Below are 21718 nucleotides of genomic sequence, written 5' to 3' on the forward strand. Positions count from 1 at the left end.
ATAATTGCAATAACATAATTTCTAGATAATAATCAGACAAGTAAAGGCTCCAAATCACAATCAAGAAATCCAACTGCAAGCTTTGATACCAATTGTTGGAATTGGACCAATGACCAATGATTGATGATGCTGCTGCACACATTATGCATAGTTCACATGTCACATGAGAAGAGCATTCCGAAAACTTCTCTGCAACTTCTGCAGACAAAAATCCAGTCCTCTGTCCAAGAAGAACATCAAGAGTTTCCATCTCTGCACATCTTGTTGCCTAGGAAAAAGTGCAAGGAGATATATATATATATAAAAAAAATATCAAACTTGGGAGCATTCTCAGAGAGAAAGCTGCTCTTAGTGTAGTTTCAACGTTAATTTAGGAAACTCATTTCATGAATAATCGAGTCCAGTAGTTTATCTTTGAAATGGTGCATCCCTTAGTGCCGTTTCCTTTTCCCTCTTGGTGCTGAGAGCATTTGTAGTGCAAATAAAAATGAGTTAACAACAAGCAAATAATGACAACACATTATAACTTGTCTTCTTCCTCTTCAAATCACCTCTTTCGTACGTGCTCCATGTTGACTATACTTTTAAGGCTTGATCATGTTCATCCTTTGCTAGGTATGCAGAGTAAGTGAGGAAGATTACAGTGCATAAATTGTATTCTAGGGAAAGGATTTTTGTCAAAGCCAACTGCATTAGATGATGAATCGTACTGGGAGAATCGCTGTCTTTAAAACAGAATCTTGATACACCTTATCCAGAAATTTCAGATCTTTCTTCAAATACCCACAACGCTGAGAGTCTTAAGAGAGGATCTTTTCAATTATTTATTATATGCAAGTGACCGTCTAATCTATATTATATTTCTATAATGATGGAAGAGTACTTCGACAAAAACCAAAATCATTTTTGAGATGCCACTTTCGTTTCACAAGAAATTTGATATTGATAATTTTCAAGAAGTCATTTTCAGAAAAATGACATAACGGGGCAGCCACATAGTCAAGGCTTCTAATAATTTTTATGAGTCATGTGATCAAATCCATTTTCAGAGTGATAGTTGAGTGAAGAGAGAACGACCGAAATGGCTTTGTGGTTTCAACTCAAGTATAAAATGCACGTATCAGGCTTAGATGAAGGGACGAATCTACATGAAATTCACTCCGTGCAAATAAAAGTAGATGCACTGGAATTGAGATTACATTGATAGGAAATAAATTTTGAGATGAAAACAAGGAAATGAAAGTGGCAAGAACCGAACGTGCAAGTAATGGCAAAAAAAAAAAAAAAATGGAAGTACGAAGATAGATAAAACTCACGGAGAGAGTATTCATGCGTGCGCTCGTCTCTCTCCTCTGATGCCTTAGTCCTTTATACTCCATGTAATGGAAGTTGTTCCTGCCTTCTCTTCCAATTTCACCTCCACCAGCATCAAATGCCCATCCCACGTTTATAAAACGCTCTATCGCTTCCCACTTCTTTTACATGTGCTGGAATTCCTTCACGTTCTGATCAGATCATCCCTCCATCCCGGCCACTTTCCACGTTTGCATGCTTTGCCACAGGTAAGAGCTTGTGATCTTGTTCTTGTTCGACTTTTCTTCGCAAGAAAAGTGCTCTACACGCATGAAATTATTCGCCCGAGCCTCCGCCCCATGTAAATCTCCAGCCACAACCTTTGCGTGCTTTCCTGGTCGAACTCATTTTCTCGATATTAAGTCAAGAAGTAGGGCGACCTCCTCTCAATGGGGCTGATTATTTCCATCGTTGCAGCTGGCAAAGTTAACGCCAATTAAAATGGACACATCAAGTACTTCAATGTTAATATATGGGTAAAGCGGGTACTAACAACGGGTTATAAGTTTTTTTGAGAAAAGAAAACGAGAAGAACAAGGAAGAAAGAATGCATTGTAATCAAGGTTAGGGATTTCATTTACCTATGAATTGCTTCCTTAGCAAGTTTCGATCATTCTTACAATAAAAGTTGCAAGCCAACACTACCATCCTCATCTCTGCCGGTCAAATTGGAAGTCAGCATAGTCTTGGTTCGCATGCCAAGAGGGAGAATAAGCCTAGGATTTTCCTTTGATACTATTTGACTATGTTCCTCATTTCTCCTTTGGTAATCCCACATGTCTTTCTGTAGATCTGTCTCGATCAAACTATCTCTGTGCATAAGTGGACTCTCAACTTCTAAATTTGTTGGTTCAAGAACAACCTCGCGGAGTAAAGCTAGATCGATCAGTTGATTGTCTTGAATCCCAACCTTTAAATCATCCTCAAGTGGCTTGCATATTATTCGGAATCCCCACTTTTTCACCTTCGTAGCTAATATTGTAAGGCCAAAGTGTACATAACTCCCATCAATTTGACCAAAATCAACTTCTCCCCATAGATCGTATGGTGTGAAACACCAAAGCAAGATTTGATCCAAATCCATTGCCAAGAAGTTCATTCCTCCTTTGCAATCCCTCATTTCGCCATTCACATGTGGTAAAATCTCAACTACTGGATACTTTGCTTGTTCATCATCATTGAAAGCAGCACAAAGAATCAACCCAAGAAACTTGTCATACAAGTCTTTTGAAGCCATGAATGATATGGAGCTCTCGTCAATAGGGAAGACCCACTCTGGCATCTCTCCTATAGGGAGCCAAATTGCATAACTAGGAGGCGTCTGTTATGAACATAGACTATTAGAAAAGACCAAAGTTTGTTATTGGTAGTACTCAAATAGAAGACTTGAGTTTAGTGATTAATCCTAGTGAATTCCACTTCAAACTAGAGCTCTCTAAATGAGTAGAGATCATTGGTCCTCGCTTGCATTAACATACAACTATCATGTGATAGAAATCATTCCCATGAAAGTATGGTAGCCAACTTTATTACATGCATATACATGCAAATCACTTTATATTTGTTTGCTTTTCTTTAGCCTTTGCATTTACTACTATTGCAATATAGAAGAACACAATGAACAAGCAATACTCTGCAAGAGAGAGAAAGAGAGTCTAACCAGGTCCGGCGAGGGGATGTCCGCCATGGTCAACACTCCACGGACAAAAGCAGAAAATGACGTTGAATCTCCATTTTTTTGTTGAGATTTGCAATTATCAGCAAAAAGATGCTTCAAAAATGGTGGAAGCTCAGGTAACTCTTGTAATTGATGGCAATATGAAACTACCAATACCAATATGGACAAATGATCACGCTTACGGATGGATGTGGGAAGGCTTGTAACATTGTTCTCTGCCAGAATTAATTGTCGCAACAAGGGACAACAGGAAGGATTCTCAAGAAATTCTATTTTAGAAAAATTACATCCCCCAAGACCTAAATAAAGCAAATTTGAAAGTCCATTCTTCATGCGCGGATCAGCTGAATCCTCATACTTTGGAAATCCTATTAAATTTGTGCAATTCGCAAGTTCCAAGAATTCAATGCTTTGTAACTTGTAAATGCTAGATGGAAGACCTACCAAGTTCTTGCAATTACATAAATTCATTTTTCCAAAGAAACAAGGTTTTCTATTGATGTAGGAAGTTCTCTAATAGCGGTCCCTTGTAAAGAAAGCTTTTTCAAGCCTTCGAGTTTATGTGGAATATCAGGGAAACTATCAAATTTTCTACACCCCCTTAAATTCAACTGTTGTAACTTGTTGTGATGTGCAATCGACTCATGGGCTTCTACCAAGTTTTTGCAATCACTAAGAACCAATTCTTCAAGATTTGGAGTACAAGAAAGGTCAGGCATATGAACCAACGATTCACAATTACTAAAATTAATGTACTTCAAATTTTGGAAACCCTGCGAAAACAACAAAACCAATATTTCATTAAAAGTTACTATAAAATGATTTTCTAAGAATTAAATATTGTATTGAGAAATTAGTAAACAATTAGAAACTTTAGTAGTAATTACAAATCTATATGTATATACTGTAAGAGATTGAAATTTAGAGATGATAAATTAATAAGGTAAGGAATATTGGTTGGATGTGGGCCACAAGGTGGCATGTCATGCCATGTGGCAATCAAAAAAGTAAAGTGAAGTGCCATACGGCAATCATGCCAGTGCGGGCCACGTGACAAAACTAAGTCACGTCTCATGCCATGTGCCAATTAGAGAAGCAAAGTTAATGTCATGTGGCAAGCACTAGAATGGGCATTCTTTCAATTATTATTGAGACTATATATAATAGCTTGATTTTAAGGCTATATTCCATCACAATGAAAGTTTTCCAAAAATAAATAAAATTATAAATTTTCTTGAAGTCATGCAAAGACAACAAAACCAACTTTGAAAAAAATTATGAAGAAAAAAATTCACATATACAATTCAAAATCTAACTCTGACTTTTGATTAAGAAACTAGTGGTAAGCTACCACTAGATCACATTATTTTTAAATGCATTACAACATTATTGTCAAAGCTTATAATATATATTTTGTTATATTTGCTTAGAAATGTTGCTCCCTAACAACTAACTTAAGTAATTAATAATGCCTTGTTTTGCAGCACAATACATTCAAACCGTTAACAGAGCTATTTCTATTGATGTAGGACCAATTATGTTGTTCAGGTGTGTACATTAAGGTTTCATCACTTGATAACTACCTAGCCTCTTAAGGTTACTTTTAGTAGGAGATGTTGCGACTAGCATATCTAATTTACTAGCATATCTAATTTACCAAATCCAAATCAAGCGCTTAGCCACTTAGCCAACTACATCTTGGGAGTTTTCACTTATAAACACAATATTAATGGATTTGTTCTTCATATTTCTATTTCCTTTATATTCACTAATTATACAAAATTTTCAATTAAATAAAAAGGCTATGTGTAAACAACCAACACAATTAGAATGAGGTTACTTAGCTTACACTAGCACATTCTCATTCTTCACAAGGTAGATATGATTTGATTTAGAATATAACTATGTCAATTGTTAGAGACATTGAATTTAAAAAGTATTTGAACTTCATCTATATTTTTATATAAAGTAAAGAAAGGACATCCTACTTTTAAGGGATTTCATTTTATTTTTTTTTTTTAATTCTTTCCTTCAATTATACTCATGCACAGCTATGTGAAATTGGTTATTCTATTTTATCTCACATACTTTATAATTATGTCTTGAGTTTGAGTGTAAGATATTGAACCCAACCTAGTTGGAGGATGTGGACCATCGCATTGGATGAGGCGTAAAAGAAAAGTCTGAGTTGGACTTTGACATGTTGTTGCATTCTTTTGGATGATAATCTTGGATTATAATTTGTTTTTTCTTTGTTAGGATATATGAATCCAACGTTCAGTCAACCGACAAGGGTTTCTTCATATCTATCCAAGGAATGAGACCAAGAGTTGAATTCCTTTGATTGCCACCCGGTTGACTTTCCTTCAAAAGGCCACATAAGAGGAAACAAAAAGGAATACTTTGAAGAAAGTCCTAGGTGGGTTTTGGAGATATAAAATAAAGTGTGGGTTTTATTTTTGATCTTCCTTCAGCTACAATTGCACAAAAGAGAAACAAGGGGGAAGCTCTTCTTTAGCTGGGCATATGAGCAAGAACACACGGTGATATATATGCAATGTAATTTTACATCCAAACTGATTTGTTTCTTTGTGAGCACTGTGGGTGTAGGTGTATCTAGGACTAGGAAACACTTGCATGTGTGAATGATTATAACTCTGAAATTGTTTGATTAATTAGTGGATTTTTTTGTGTTGGCTATATCCATGGAATAGGTACCAATACTGAGACCAAACCACATAAATATCTCATTTTTTTTATTTCTCTTTTATTTCTAGTAAATTTGTGTTGATTTAATTTCAAGATTTGTAAGTTTCTACATTATTTTACCACGATTGTTATAGAGCTACCGCTAGAATTTTCTGGATTTGATTTGAGATTTTTGCTTATTTGATTATTATCTAGAAAATTTGTTGTTGCAATTATGTGTAAAGAAAAAGTAGAAATTTTGAGAAATTTAATAGGAGGAACAACTTTGGGCTGTGAAGCATTATGATGCATTTGCTATTAACAACCCAAGATTTGGCCAAGGCGCTAGGTGGCAAGGCTAAGTTACCAAAAATGATGAAAGATGCCAATAAAGATGAGTTAATTGAGAGAGCAAGGAGTATAATCCTATTAAATTTATCAAATGAGGTATTAATAATGGTGGCCCAAGAGAAGGATGCTTGACCATTGTGGGAAAAACTTCAGGTATGATATGCAAAGAAGGGTTTTAATATCACTTATACATGTTGAAAATGATGTTTCAAGTTTGTTATACTAAAGATACTTCCATCAAATCCCATTTAGATGTTTTGACAAACTCATGATGGGCTTGAAAAATGTTGAACAGTTCTAGATGATGAAAAATAAGGCATGATATTGTTGGCTTCTCTACCAAAGTCATGAATATACTTTACTAAGTTACTATTATAAGGCATACTGCAATTACCTCAAAAGAGGTACAATTTGCCTTGTTTCTAAGGAGTGGTAGTGAAAGTTGCAAGATGAGGATCTAGCACAAGAGGTGGCGTGAGGACGTGTGATTTGAGATAGAGATCAACATTAGAGTCCGGGAGTAGAGGTAAAAATAGATTGAAGTCTCACCATGGAAAGTCTTAGGGTTGTGTGATGTGCTTTGAATGTAACTAGAAAACAGAGATAATAAGCAAAATACCACAAGTAGTGTAATTTGGCCAATGTTGCCGAGGAAAGCACTAATTGTGCAAAGGTTGTCTTGAGTGTGACTATTGACCCATCAAGAGATGCATAGTAGAATTTGGGGTGTTCTTATCATATGATTCTTCATAGGAAATGGTTTACAACTTTCTAGACTACACATGGTGATAGATTTATGATGGGGAATAAAACAACCAAAAAGATTGTCTAGACGGCGACAGTTCGGATTCGAATGCACGTTGAAGTAATGCATATATTGACAAATGTGAAGCATGTCCCAGAGCTCAAGAATAACAATATTTCTTTTGAAATACTCCATAACATCAGGTTTAAATATACTACTAAAGGAGGAGTGCTAAAGATCTCTTAAGGTGCCATGACAGTGATGAAGGGAATAAGGTGAATTCTCCATATCATCTACTAAGAGAGACTAGAGCTCTTGCAGTTTCATTAGGTGAATCAGACTCAAACTTGACTAAGATTTGGGCATAAGAATGAGACAAGTATGACAATATTGAGTGAGTATGGGTTGCTCAAGGGTTAGAAGATAGTGAAGCTAGACTTGTGTGAGCAATACATCTTTAGGAAGCAAAGCCAAGTTAAATTCATTATAGCTATGCATTTGACCAAGTAATCAATTTGTTATATTCATTTAGGTGCGTTTGGTTCAGCATTTTGAAACCACATTGTGAAAATACAAAGCAGTTTACCCTAAAAGAATTTAGGCAAATGCAAAAATTATTTTGTAAACTATACTTTGAGAAACAACTTTGAAAAAAATGTCGTTTTGTATAAAACACATTTGAAAAGTCCTTTGGGTGATTAATATTCATTTTTATAATTTTATTTGTTTAAAATCGAAAAAATAATATATGTAACATTTTAAATATAAATTTTGAGAATACTACTAAAAAAATCAAATAAATATATAATTTTTTTTAAAATGTATGTAACATTTCATTGGAATTTTTTAATTTTTATTTGCTTAAAATTGAAAAAAAAAAAATATGTATGTAACTTTTTAAATATAAATTTTGAAAATAATGCTAAAAAAAAATCAAATACATATATATATAATTTTAAAAAAATACCAAATCCTTTATTGAAATTTTTAATTTTAATTTTTTAAAATTGAAAAAATAATCATGCAATTTTTAAATATAAATTGAAAATAATGCTAAAAATCAAATACATATAAATTTTTTTAAAAAGACCAAACCCTTTATTGGAATTTTTTAATTTTTATTTGTTTAAATTTGAATAAAATAATGTATGTAAATTTTTAAATATAAATTTTGATAATAATGGTAAAAAACACAAATACATACATATACACACATATACATACATATATATATATAACTTAAAAAAAAAAAAAAAAAGATCAAATCCTTCGTTGAAATGTTTTTAATTTTTATTTGGTTAAAATTGAAAAATAATGTATAAAATTTTTAAGTATAAAATTGAAAATAATGCTAAAAATCAAATACATATATATTTTAAAAAAAAAGGGTTTAATTTTCATTTTTTAAAATTTTTTATTTTTTATAAATTTTGAAAATAAAAAAATCAAAATGTAAATGCAACTTTTTAAATATAAATTTGCGGGACTTAATAATGCACCTTACGGCAAAAAATCAAATATATTAATAGGTGCGTCCTTTTTTAAAAGACCAAAATATATTTATTTTTTAACATTATATATATTTTATTCTTTTAGCATTATTTTGGCATTTAAAAAAATAATAATGAGGGCAAAATCAAAATTTAAAGAATGAGTGAGGATAGTTTTGGAAAAAAATGAGTTTTGGCATTTGGTCAAATGCTAAAAGTTCAAAGTTAGTCTCTATTAGCATTGGGCTTTTAGCCTTCCCAATGCTAGCTTTACTTGAAAGCTACTTTAAAATTGACTATCAAATGATCTAGCATTTCTCCAAGGGGCTTTGAAACTAAAAGCCCATTGGGAATGCTGAACCAAACGCACCCTTAAAAGTCTAGGCCCATCTTTGATTTCCTCAAAAAGGAGGCATTCGGTATATGCTAATATTCATCGACGATTATTTGAAAAATGTGTGGATATACTTCCTAAAGCACAAATTTGAGGTGTTCGAACATGTCAAGAAGTTTAAGGCACTTATTGAAAAGTACTTGGTGCACAAATTAAGTGCCTCAGGATCAATAACGACATGGAATCCATGTAGTAAAGATTTTACCAATTTCTACGAGGGAGAAGGGGTTGGGACACTACACAATGCCTTGGACACCACAGCAGAATGGCATCGGAGGATGAAAAAATAGAACTTTGATTGAGTGAGCTTGGTGCATTCTTTCGCATGCAAGACTAGGCAAGGAATTTTAGGCTAGAGTAGTGAACATAGATTGTTACTTGGTTAATTGATCTCCATTAGGTGTTACCAAGTGGAAGGCTCAAGAGGAAGTATGGTTGAGGAATCCTATTGACTACTCCAGACTATGAGTATTCAAATGTCTAGCATATACTCATGCAAATGATGGTAAGCTTGAGAGAGGGCAAAGAAGTGCATATTTCTGGATTTTGCCTATGGGTCAAAGGTTACCAGTTGTGGTGCAATGGTCTCGAATCACCTGGTTTTCTAGTTGCCCTAGACGTGACTACTATAATTTAATAGTGGACTCCTTAGACACTATTGGCTGAACAAATGAATCATGGAGTCAATTGTGAAATGGATCTTTAGGTGGAGACTTCAGACAACTCAGAGGTAATAGAGGTTGATATTATAGTTCCTAAAGTTGATGATATTGGACAACTAGTAAAGTCACAACATAGTATAGCCATAGACAAATAGAGAAGGCAAATCAATCTACCGGTATGTTATGGTCATACATATATTGCTCATGCATTGAATGTTGGTGATAAGGTGGAGATAGATGCACACTCATTTTATTCTGAGGTGATGGCTAGTGTCGAGTCGTCATAGTGGCTAGCAACTATGAGTGAAGAGATAGAGTCACTCCATTGGAATTTGACATAGGATTCAGTCAAAGTATCCAAAAGCTTTAAGATATAGATGCAAATGGGTCTAAAAACATAAGGAGGGACTCCTAGTGTGGGGTAGTGAGGTATAGGGTAAGACTTGTTGTGAAGGAATATATTTAGTGGAAGGACATTTACTATAGTAAGGTGTTCTTTTATATGATAAGACATGTATTACTTGCCTTAATTGCTACATAAGATCTTGAGCTGGAGCAGCAAGATGTGAAAAATAGTGTTTCTTCATGGTGCATGGGACAAGTGGATTTACATGAGGCAACCAAAGGGATATGCTATTTAGGTAATGAAGATTATGTTAGCTTATTAAAGAAATTTTTGCATGGGCTGAAACAGCCTCCAAGGTATTTGTATAAATGTTTTGATGTTTCCATGACTAGTGGGACTATTTGAAAAGTCAGCTAGATAGCTGTTCTAACTTTAATGCATTTGATTTAGCTGCTATTATATGTTGATAACATGTTGATAGCAGCTAAGGATATGCTTGATGTTCACATGATGAAGCGCCAATTGAGTGCTAAGTTTGAGATGAAAGACTTTAGGTACTACAAAGAAGATATTGGATATGAAGATTTTTGTGTGATGAGGCTATAGGAGTTTTACGTCTATATCAAAAGAAATATTGACATGATTATGACATGTAGTCAGTGAAATTTGTGAGTATACCTTTTACCAAGCACTTTAAACTCACTACAAACTAAGGAGGGGAAGATATATGCCATATTCCAAATTCTAATGTAGTGGACAGTATTATGGATACCATGGTATGTATGAGGCCTAACATTTCATGAGTTGTGAGTATTGTTAGTCGTTACATAAAACGTCCTAGTAAGAAACAATCGAAAGCTATGAAATGGATACTCATTTACTTGAAGGGGACAATAGATATTGGTATAATGCATCAAAAGGATGACAATGGCAGAGATACCATAGGTTATGTAAGTTCAAATCATGCTAGTGACTTGGATGAGTGTAGGTTGTTAGCGAAAGATTGATTAGACTAGCAAGTGGTGCAGTGAGTTAGAAGGCATCCTTGTAGGACCACATTGCCTTGTCTTGATTGAGGCAAAGTACATGGCATTGAATTTTTTTTATAGCGAATGAGACGATATGACTAAAGGATATGCTCTTAGACTTTGGGTTGGAGCAACAAAACATTGATGTACATTATGACAACCAAGGTGCAAAATATCTAGCTTATAATTTAATTTATCATGAGCGAACCAAACATATCGACATTAAGTACCATTTCATTCACGATGTTGTGGTGAAGGGTAAGATTGATCTGAAGAAGATTGTGACAACAAAGAACCCCATAGACATGATGGCAAAGCTCGAGCTCAATTAGCCTTCGTAAAGAATAAGCACCCATTGGGTTGTTAGGAGAGCTACTATGGTGGATGAGCAATATGACTTGGCTACAAACATCAAGGTAGAGAGTTGTTAAATTATGTCTTAGGTTTGAGCCTGTATACTGGAGCTGACCCTATTAGAGGATGTAAATTGATTAGATAGGATGAGGCATAAAAAGAAAGTCTTAGTTGGACCTTGATTTGGTGTTTCCTTTTTCATATAATAATCTTGGATTATAATTTCTATTTTTACATATGAATCCATATTTGATCAATTGACAATGGTTCCTATTGGGAAAACATCCTCATGGTATTTTGATGATTTCAAAACTATCCTTAGTCTTCTATCTTTATGATAAGTGAAGATATTCGTCATGGTGATGATTTCAGAAAAACTGTGATAATAATGCTAGTCTTTGTGAGTTTAGTGAAGACTGATTGCAAGCATAAGGATCATGATAGGAGGAGAACAAGTCAAATATGACGATGTGTTCATTAGGACTTTGAGGTATTGTGATTGATCTATCATCAATGTAAAGTCTTTGGAAGATGACATACTCAAGAGAATCATTGGATAATTAATTGCAAGTTGTTCCACACAATTTGACAATGAGCAACACCAAGGGACTAGTGATAAGAGTGCATGCTATGATAAGAGGCAAAAGTACATTGCAAGTGTCAAACTTTGGCATGGGTGGACATTTAAATGCCAAAACTTCCATAATGTGCACTTAAGTACCAATTTTAAAAAAAAAATTGGGACACTTAAGTGCCAACTCCAATGAGAGTAGTCGGACATCTGACATGGTATTATTTTAAAAATAAATATAGTTTGCGTGGCTAGCCAAAGTTGCCTACTCAACAATGAATGTGCAAAATGACGTCATTTTGCCCCAAAATTGATTTTTAATTTAAATATTAATTAAATTAAATTAACAAAACTACATTAAAAAAAAAAGGTTGTAGCAAAGCGGAGCCGGCGGAGAGCGAGAGCTTTAGCCACCACTTCACCATCATTGGAAAGGGCCGGCGATCCTAGCCGATTGCTAGCTAGGGCTTAGAAAACTTTGCCCGAATTCTAAAAAAAAAAAAGGCCGAGGGAGCCAACCCTCACCATAACCAGATCCAGCGGCCCTTGGCCCCTCTAAGTGAGGGCTCACTAGGTGGCGGCCCTTGGTAGCCTAGCTCTCCGGCCACTAACCGAGGCCCATTGACCTTGAGTGACCCTCGCCCCATTATTGCCAGCCATTTTTGGTGATGGTAGGGCGGTAGCAATGGCGAGGCCCTCGCCGCTTTGCTGCAACCTTTGTGTTTTTTTTTAATTAATTTAATTTAATTTAATTAATATCTATATTAAAAATCATTTTTGAGAGCAAAAAGATATCATTTTGAAACAAGCTAGCCATGTCAATGCCAAATGGGTATTTTTTTTAGAATTGCCACCTTAGCAAAAAATGTCCCCGATAAGTGTCATGTCAATATTTTGGTCGGAATTTATGCCGTTGGCACTTAAATGTCCTTTCTTATCCGATTTTGGCACTTAAGTATACATTTAAAAAGTTTTGACAGTTAAATGCCTACTAGTTCTAAGTTTTGACACTTAAGGTTTTAACACTCTATAATAAGGTGATAGGAAGCAATGTATTGTGTTGTCAAGTCTTGAAAGGTGTTACTCAATAAGTGCATTTCCAAATGACAGTTCTTAGCCGAAGAACCAGAAATGAGTCAGAGTACGACTGATTGTTTTAGTCAAATAGTCAAAGTTACAATTTAACGCCAACAGACTCTATTTTGGGACACCTCACTATCATCCAAAGGAAAGGATTGTATGGGCGATCTAGACCTCAGCGAAAGCTCCATTAAACTCCCAATGGGTCTTATGTCCTCAAAAGCATCTCCAAGGGATGGATTGGAGATGTCTAATAAAGAGGATCAAAATAGCTAAAAAGGGTTGGACATAGAGAAAGCTTGTTCTATTATATCATCTCTCTATTCTAATCAAATTGTGCTACTATTCATCTATAATTCTCTCTTAGTGTTCTTGCTGCTTTGTAATTAGTGATAAGAGAATGTGTACAAGAGTGATAGCATTACTTGTGTTTTGATAATGTGATATATCTTATAATAAAGCAATATGTGCTGATTGTAACTTCTTTTAAAGATTACTAGTGAATTGTAACCCATATTCAGGCTATTATTACAAGGGAAAGTGGACATAAGCTTGGGTATAAAGCCCAATCACTATTTATTATTGTGTGCTATTTTCTATATGTTCATTTTGCCTATAATTGTTTAATAGCAGCACCAGCTCGGTTGATACTTTCAAATCTGTTTTTGCTATTATCAAAGTACATGCTGTTATCTTTAATGAGATAAAATGTTTAAGTTTTCATATTTTCAGCCCCTCTAGATTGCCTTTTTAGCCCCAATAATTTCTTCATATTTTTTCAGGTTTGACCGAGACCAAGAGTTGAACTCCTTTGAATGCCTCACAGTGGACTTTCCTTTAAAAAGCTGCACAAGGGGAAACAAAAAGGGACACCGAAGAAAGCCGTAGGTTGGTTAGAGAAAGAAAATAGAATGTGGGTTTTATCTTTTTGTCTCCCTTTCATCTGCAACCGCATGAAAGAGAAACAAGCGAGAAGCTCTTGCTTAGCCATGCAGAGGAGCGGGCTCATACAATTTTTTAAAATGAGTTTTACATCTAAAATGATTTATTTCTTTGTGAGTACTGTGGGTTGTGTGCATGAGCAATTGTAACTCTACAATTCCCCGATCAATTATTCAACTATTGGCTTTTAGATATCCCAATGAAGTGGGTATTGATACTAAACCAAACCAAGTATATATTATGTTATTTATTGTTCCTTACTTATTTCACTGGTCATTTCGCATTATCTTACAACATATTTCAATACAAAAAAAAAAATTAAATCTCTAAACATCTTTCTCTTTATAACTTTGTAATTTTCTTATGATGCAATAACCTTCAAAAAAGAAATTTAACTCTCTGAATATCATTCTCTTTCCACATATTTTTATCTTATGATTTAATGACCTTCATAAAATAAAAACAAAAATCCAATCTTGAAATATCTTTCCCTCCCACATATCTTTATATAATTTCCTAGTTTTGTGTATTTATTTCTAATAAATTTGTTTACACTTAATTTTTCAAATGCCAATTTTGCTACACGAAAGAATATTTCTAAAGCAAGTAGTTAGGGTCATTTAGAAAGAAAAAAGAGAAGCGCTTTCTAAAACACAGGAACACCACTTTCTTTTGTGTATTAGTACATATAATACACATGTACATATACAAATGAAGTAGATGATAAAAAGGTCTATGCAGGTAAATGCTCACCTTAAATTGTTTTGGCACTCCCGTGATACTACTTTTGCTCATATTAAGTCCCACTAATTTCTTTGGACCAAGGGAAAATTCAGGAAACCAAGAAGCACATTTAGCCCATTCAAACCATCTTAGCTCATTAGGAAGACATATAGGACCTTGGAAAGAATTATGCACATTGTGCATGATGAGCAATCTCAACTTACTTGCTTTTGTAAAAGCATTAGGGCCGATATATATCTCTTTATGCTCCGGTGGCTCCAACACTATGGCTTTTACTACACAATCTCCCTGTATATATGAGACTAGACTATTTAAGTAATGCATATTCAATAATTAGAGTCAAAGATAAGGAGCACAATTTTGATAGTATTTGCAAGTCTTACCATGTCGTGGGACAGAACATCGAGAACATCATCATATAGCCATAGCCTACTGCGTCTTCGAGGATCATCGCGACATTCTTGATTCACAATATCCATACCCATTAATTGAATCAAGTCATGCACTTCCACAATTCTATGCTTGATACTTATCAAGGACCTCTCAATGAGAATTTCTAATCCTATATCCATCTCGAAATCGCAACTGTCAAGAACTTTCTTTATGTACTCACTACCCCACCCCTTAAAGAAGCAAGCAATGTGGAGAAAAATTTCTTTCTCATTATGCTCTAGTCCATCATAACTTATTTTGAGCACATTATTAATGGTTTTGTTAGGATTCCTAGAAAGTTTCTTTAGTGTACTTTTCCATTCATGTTCTCTTCTACCACATAAGAAGGAACCCAACACCTCAATTGCTAAAGGAAGGCCTTCGGCATGATTCAAAACACTATCCACTAGATCTGTCTTGATTTTCAATTTTTGGTGTGTCCCAAAAGCATGCCTACCAAGCAGCTCACGAGCTTCACTATCCTCCAATGCTTTAACTTCGTACACATGATCTTGATCTATCCCGTGACAAGTTAGCAAATGTTTATCTCTTGTAGTAATGATGATCCTACTTCCAATACCAAACCACTTGCCTTCTCCTGCTAAAGCATTTAATTGATGCAAGTCATTTACATCATCAAGGATAAGGAGAACTTTTTTGCGACAAAGTCTATCTCGTACTAGATGAGTACCAGCATCAATATTGGACACTACTAATCTTTGTTTCAGTAATAATATCTCAGATAGTAATTTTTCTTGCAAAGCAACTAAATCCTTGCAATATTTTGAAGTTTCCCGAACATTTGCCAAAAAAGTTGAACCTTCAAATTGTCTGAAAATATCATTATAAATGGCTTTAGCTAAACTTGTCTTCCCTATGCCTCCCTTTCCCCATAATCCTATCATAAGAACACCATCATCAAACTCGAGGTTTAACATGGATTTCAGCTTAACCACTTGGGAATTGATCCCAACTGGATGTTTAGCAACATGCAAAGGAGTTCGGTTTAGAAGAGTGGAGATCTCCTTCACGATTCTTTCTATAAGCTCTGACTCATCTCTGATAAAAACAGAAAAAAGAAGTTGTTGGATCATTGTTAGCAATTTGAATAAGCAAATAACGATCAATTACCACCCAACAATGACAGAGCAGTGCATCACATTTTCTGATTATCACAACCAAAACAATATGTGTTCCCAACTAGTTGAATTAGAACTCCAAGAGCTACACACCAATTGAAACAAGTCAAGGCTTCAACGTTTGGTCATCCAAATAATTCATATTCTTTTGATATATACATGACGATGGACTTATTTTTCTTTTTGACGGATATATGTGATTCATAAGTATGCTTAATCAAAAAGAGCTATCAAGAACTTCTAATGGTGGTTAAGATTTTCAATTCAAAACTCTTAAATACCTTGAAGCACAATGTCATTGCTCACCATAGCCTATACACATTAATAATTTTTTATCATTTGTTGCGAACTTTTTATTCCTTCCAAAGAAATGGGACAAGTGCATTAAAACTACTTAACATTTTGTCCATTGGTCGATCCAGTTTTTACATTTGATTTTATTTAAATTAGCCAGTGAACATTTTTTACATTTGACTTGTTTTATGTGTTTTTTAAATTAAAAGCCAGTGCAAACTTTTCAGCCACCAGGGGATGACGTCCTAGTATCAACGTGTTTTTATGCTGGAAAAGCAACTACCCAGACTTTCCTGGTGGTGTTAATTCTATTGTTATTGTTAGCCACATGTGTTTTTTCGAAATTAAAAGGCCACTGGTAGCAAGTTTTGGACTCAGTTGACCAAAATTAAAAATTTGTAGAACTCACTTGACAAAAATGAAAATTGAAGAACTCTAATAGCCCATACATAAATTGTTCAGAACTTTTTTCATACATTGAAGGGGAGCAACATGGATCCAAAAGAAAGAGCTATAGAGCTTGCTCACATGAAACGGCTCATCAAAACCCATAGGAGGAATTCAATTGTTCCACGCCCAAAAATAGGTTTTTCTTATCAGTGCCGGTGATATTCAATAAGCGTAGGTAAGTGTCAAAAAACTATTGGTGAACAAAAGATATGGGACATTTCATTTCGCATAAGTTGTTAGCAACTTACCTACATTTATATGAAATTACCATATTTATTTATAGCTTGCGAGTTACCAATTGTTATACTGACTTACCAAAGTTGATTTGCATAAGTTACTGGTTCAAATATACTAATTTAATATAAAATTACCAACCTCAATTATAGTGACTTACTAACTTTTGTCATATAAAAAAATCATCAACTTGTTTTGGGTTACCAACTTCATTTGAGCTACTTATCAATAAATACTTTTTTTTTAATTTCCAACTTTTTTATTGGGTCATAAATTCTCATTTGAGTTATTTACCAACTCTTTTTAGGAATGCCAGCCATAATTAGAGTGACTTACCAACTTTTCTCTAATTAAGTTGATAACTAGTATTTTGTTATCAACTCTCATTTGAGTTACTGATCAAGTTTTTTTTTCTTTTAATTGCCCATTTTTCTTATTGTTTGCCCAATTTTATTTATCTTTTGTAACTACATCTCAGATTTACCAACTCTTATACAAAACTACTTTGATGCAAGCAACTTATCGATTTTTCTCTGATTAAATATTCAAATGAATTCCGGGTTACCAACTCTTATTGGAGTTAGATGCCAACATTCTTTTTATTTTTATTTTTAAAATTTAGAAACCTTTTTATTGGGTTACTTAATAGAGGAAAAAGTTGGCAAGTAACTCAAACATAATCTATAATTTCATATAAAAGTCGATGTATTTAAGGTGTTGGTATGAAAGGTAAATAATAGTTCATAAAAGATAAAAGAAAACCTTTTTTTTTTTGTCAAAGATAAGAGAAGTTAGTAATTTAAAAATAAATAAATGTTGGTAACCAACTCAACTAGAGTTTGTAATGTAAAACTAGTTGTTGACTTAATTGTAGAAGATGATCGGTAAAATGAAAAAGGAAAAACATATAACAGTTGGTTAGCAACTCAAATTAGAGTTGATAATCCAAAGCTAGTCGGTAACTTAATTAGAGAAAAGTTGGTAATCGTAAATAAATATCTGTAACTTGTATAATAGTTGGCATATTTAAGATGTTGGTAAGAAAGGTATATGAATGTTCGTGAAAAAATAAGAGAAAATATATTTCTTTCAAAAATAAGAGACTTTGGTAATTAAAAAAAAGAAAAAAAAGAAATACATGTTGAGAACTAACTCAGGTAAGAGGTACTAACCCAAAACTAATCGATAGGTAACTTAATCAAAGAAAAGTTGATAATTACTCTAATTGAGGTTGGTATTTTCTAAATGGAGTTGGTACATTTAAAAGGTTGATAAGAAAGGCAAATAAAAGTAGCATTTCGATGCAAAAGTTCAAATCTTGTTAAATTTGGTAAGCGATTCAAATAAGTATTGATAATAAAAGAATAGTTAATAACTTAATCAAAGAAAATTTGATAAGTTACACAACTAAATGTTCCTAATTTCATATAGTAATGGGTATAATAAGTCAGAAGGTAAATAAAAGTCGATAAAAGATAAGAGAACATATTATTTTGTTAAAAAAAAAGTTCTTAATTTGAAGGAAGACAAATTAACACTGGTAAACTATCTTTATTAAAAGCTGGTTATGCAAAACTAGTTAGTAATTTAACTAGTGAAAGTTGCTAATCAGTCTTATTGAGGTTGGTATTTCTAAAAACAGTTAATAAGTTTGACAAGTTGCTGAGCAAGTCAAATAAAAGTTATTAAATGATAAGAAATATTGGTAAATTAGTAAAAGACATAAAGTTGGTATGGAGCGATCGAATAAATTGGTCACCCAACACTAGTTGGCTACTCAAGGATAGTTATTATAGTTGGTAAAATTAAGGTGTTGTTAAGAAAGTTAACAAAAGTTGGCCAAAGATAAGAGAGGTATTTTTTGTGAAAATTAAGACAAGTTGTTTATGAAAGAAAACTAAATACTGATAACTAAGTATAATAAGAGTTGGTAATGCAAAATTAGTTGGTAACTTGAATGGGACAAAAGATGATAACCACTACAATTAAGGTCAATAATTTCTTTTTAAAAGAAAGTTGGTAAATCTAATATGTTTGTAAGTATGGTAAATTAAAATCGACAACTCTAAAAACAAGTCATTAAATTAAGAAGAACAAATGTTGGTAAGCAACTAAGATGAGGATTCATAAACCAAAACTAGTTGGTAACCTAATGAAACAAAAGTTAATAAGTCACACGAATAAAGGTTCATAAATTCATAAAAGAGTTGATAAATCTATGCTATTTGTAAGAAAATAAATAACAGTTAGTAAACGGTGATAAAAATCAATAAAATAAAATAAAAATATTGCTAAGTAACTCAAATAAGGGTGGATAATCCAAAATTAGTTAATATTTTAATAGGAAAGGAGTTGATAAATGACTTAAATGCAAACTTGGTAAACTATCGAAGGAAAGTACTAAAAAAGTTTAAACATATTGCATTGATACGATTCAGTTCTAAATATTTCAATTTGACCAATTTAGTTCTAAATATTTTTACATTAGTTTCAAATTTAGCTCATCTGGCCAATTTAGATTGGAAATTACTAATATGGATGCCGGCCATCCTATGGCACCATAGGACCTAGTTTGGATTTTTTTAAATAATTTTTTGAAATTTCTGTATTTTCTCTTTCTTTTTCCTTTCTTCTTCTTCTTCCATGGCTATGTCGTCTACTGGCACAGGTCATGGCAAGTGAGGGTTGCCCTCGCTGCCATGGGCGAGGCTGCTGCCAGATCTGTTGACCACGTACAGCTGAATTTAAGGGAGGCCATTACCGCACTAGCGGGCTCAGGCGAGAAGAAAACAGTCTCGTCCTCTCTGACTAGATGAGGTCGCGACTGAAATTACTGGCGTTCTCTGAAATGAAACGTCGTTATTTCTTCGGAAACATTGACAACCCTTCAAGCCCAAACCCCCGATTTCTTTGGCAGTTCCAGAACAAGAAACACGTCTCCCTCGTGAATCTCTTCCAAAGGTATGGTTTTTCTCTATCCCAGTCGCCTGATTTGCTCACCAAGAATCGATTCTTGCTCAATTCTAGCTTGCACGACACTAAAAGATCACTAAACATTTTGTCCTCGCTCAAGATACCCAACGAATTGGTAATCTCTATGATGAGTCAGTGTCCTGGGGCAAGGGTTGGCCTCGCTAGCGCTCACCCTCACCCATGCGAGGCCAACCATCGTTGGCCATGGCCGACACAATCATGGAAGAAGAAGAAAGAAAGAAATAAATAGAAAAAATTAAGAAAAGTATTTTAAAATGTCCACGTCACCATCCATTGTGCCACATAGGACGATTGACGTCCATGTTAGCAATCTCTAACCTAAATTAGCCAGATGAATTCAATTGATATCAATGTGAAAAAGTTTATGACTAAATTGATGCAATTAAAAAATTTATGACTAAATTGATACCAATGTAATAGGTTTAAGATTTTTCTGATACCTTTCCCAAAATTTTTCTAAGAGTTAGTAAATTTAAGCCGATCGTAGAAAAATAGACAAATAAATTTCGTTTAAAGATATTAAAAAAATGTGGTAATTTACGAACTATCAGAAAGCTCGTAATTTCATGAAAGTGTTGTTAAATTATCAATAGTTTATTCAAAATTTATAACTATTAGATAATTGACGTGTATCGACTCTTTAAAAAATCTATCAATACAAAAAAAATATTCATTTTTTGCGAACAGAACGAGGATCGTCCAAGCCAAAGAAATGAATTGACTCGACAAGTCCGATTCCATAGAAATGATAACACTTGGTAATTGAAACAGAACCTAAGAATTTTCGAGAATCATAAAGGAAACTTTGTCATGTATACCAATAATCATGCGTGTAGATTTTTTTTTTCTTTTTTAAGCAATCTTTATATTTACAAGTGCAGATTAGCTTCTTGCACAAAAGAGGGACTCCACTCTACTTACCCATCATTAAAGTGCCACCCGGACAAGCTACCAGCATCAAAAAGAGCTTTCTTCCATTGCTTCACCTTTTTCGAATCCTTCCCAAACTTGGACTCATGCTTGGCTAGAGCTTTCCCATAACTCATGTTGCCCCGTCTCACTTCTCTTGGGTCTACTTTATAAAACACCGGTAGCACTGTGAGGTCCTTTTGCTTCTTGCACTCCATGATCTTCATCACCTCTTCCAAGCACCACTGTGAGGAAGCGTAATCCTTAGAGAAAATGATGATTGCAACACATGATTCTTCAATTGCCTTCATGAGCATCGGTAATGTTTGGTCTCCCTTCCTCAGCTCCTCGCTATCAACGAAAGCATATATTCCATTATGATATAAAGCTTTGTAGAGATGACCAAGGAAAGTGTTACGCAGGTCTGTGCCTCTAAAACTCAAGAAGACCTCATAATTACTTTTGGGTTTTGATGAAGAAGCCATTGGATGATCGAGATTAGCAATCGGAAATGGCTTTTCATCTATTTAGTCTTCACTTTTCTTTCTCTTATATGGAAAATGAAGAATCGGCGAAACGTGACCACGAGGTTTCTTTATATGAAGGGTTGACGTTGATATATGCTACAATGTGGTTTATGATATGACGCATACTATGCGTTGCATTGATTTATAAAGAGTGCATGGAATATTCATGTTATTTGATAATATTTACTAGTATGATTTGCATAATGCATATCGTGGATACATATTTATAAGATTGCATCGTTCTTTACGTGATGTCATAGAAATAATGATGATTGTCACTTGCTAAACCATGATATTGTTCTCCCCTTATATT

General features: G+C 33.9%; 1 protein-coding gene across 1 annotated transcript; it reads right to left on the reverse strand.

Moving 5' to 3' along the window:
* Nucleotides 1-1969: 1969 nt before the first annotated feature.
* On the reverse strand, nucleotides 1970-21363 carry LOC104446651 (TMV resistance protein N-like). The gene is made up of 3 exons (XM_039313628.1): nucleotides 20891-21363; nucleotides 14810-15917; nucleotides 1970-2674 (listed from the first exon to the last, which is right to left on the reverse strand). The coding sequence occupies exons 1-3, from the start codon at nucleotides 21361-21363 to the stop codon at nucleotides 1970-1972; spliced, it is 2286 nt and encodes a 761-aa protein (XP_039169562.1).
* Between the last annotated feature and the right edge of the window lie 355 nt (nucleotides 21364-21718).

The sequence above is a fragment of the Eucalyptus grandis genome, chromosome 5 (assembly GCF_016545825.1).
Source record: "Eucalyptus grandis isolate ANBG69807.140 chromosome 5, ASM1654582v1, whole genome shotgun sequence".
NCBI lineage: Eukaryota > Viridiplantae > Streptophyta > Magnoliopsida > Myrtales > Myrtaceae > Eucalyptus > Eucalyptus grandis.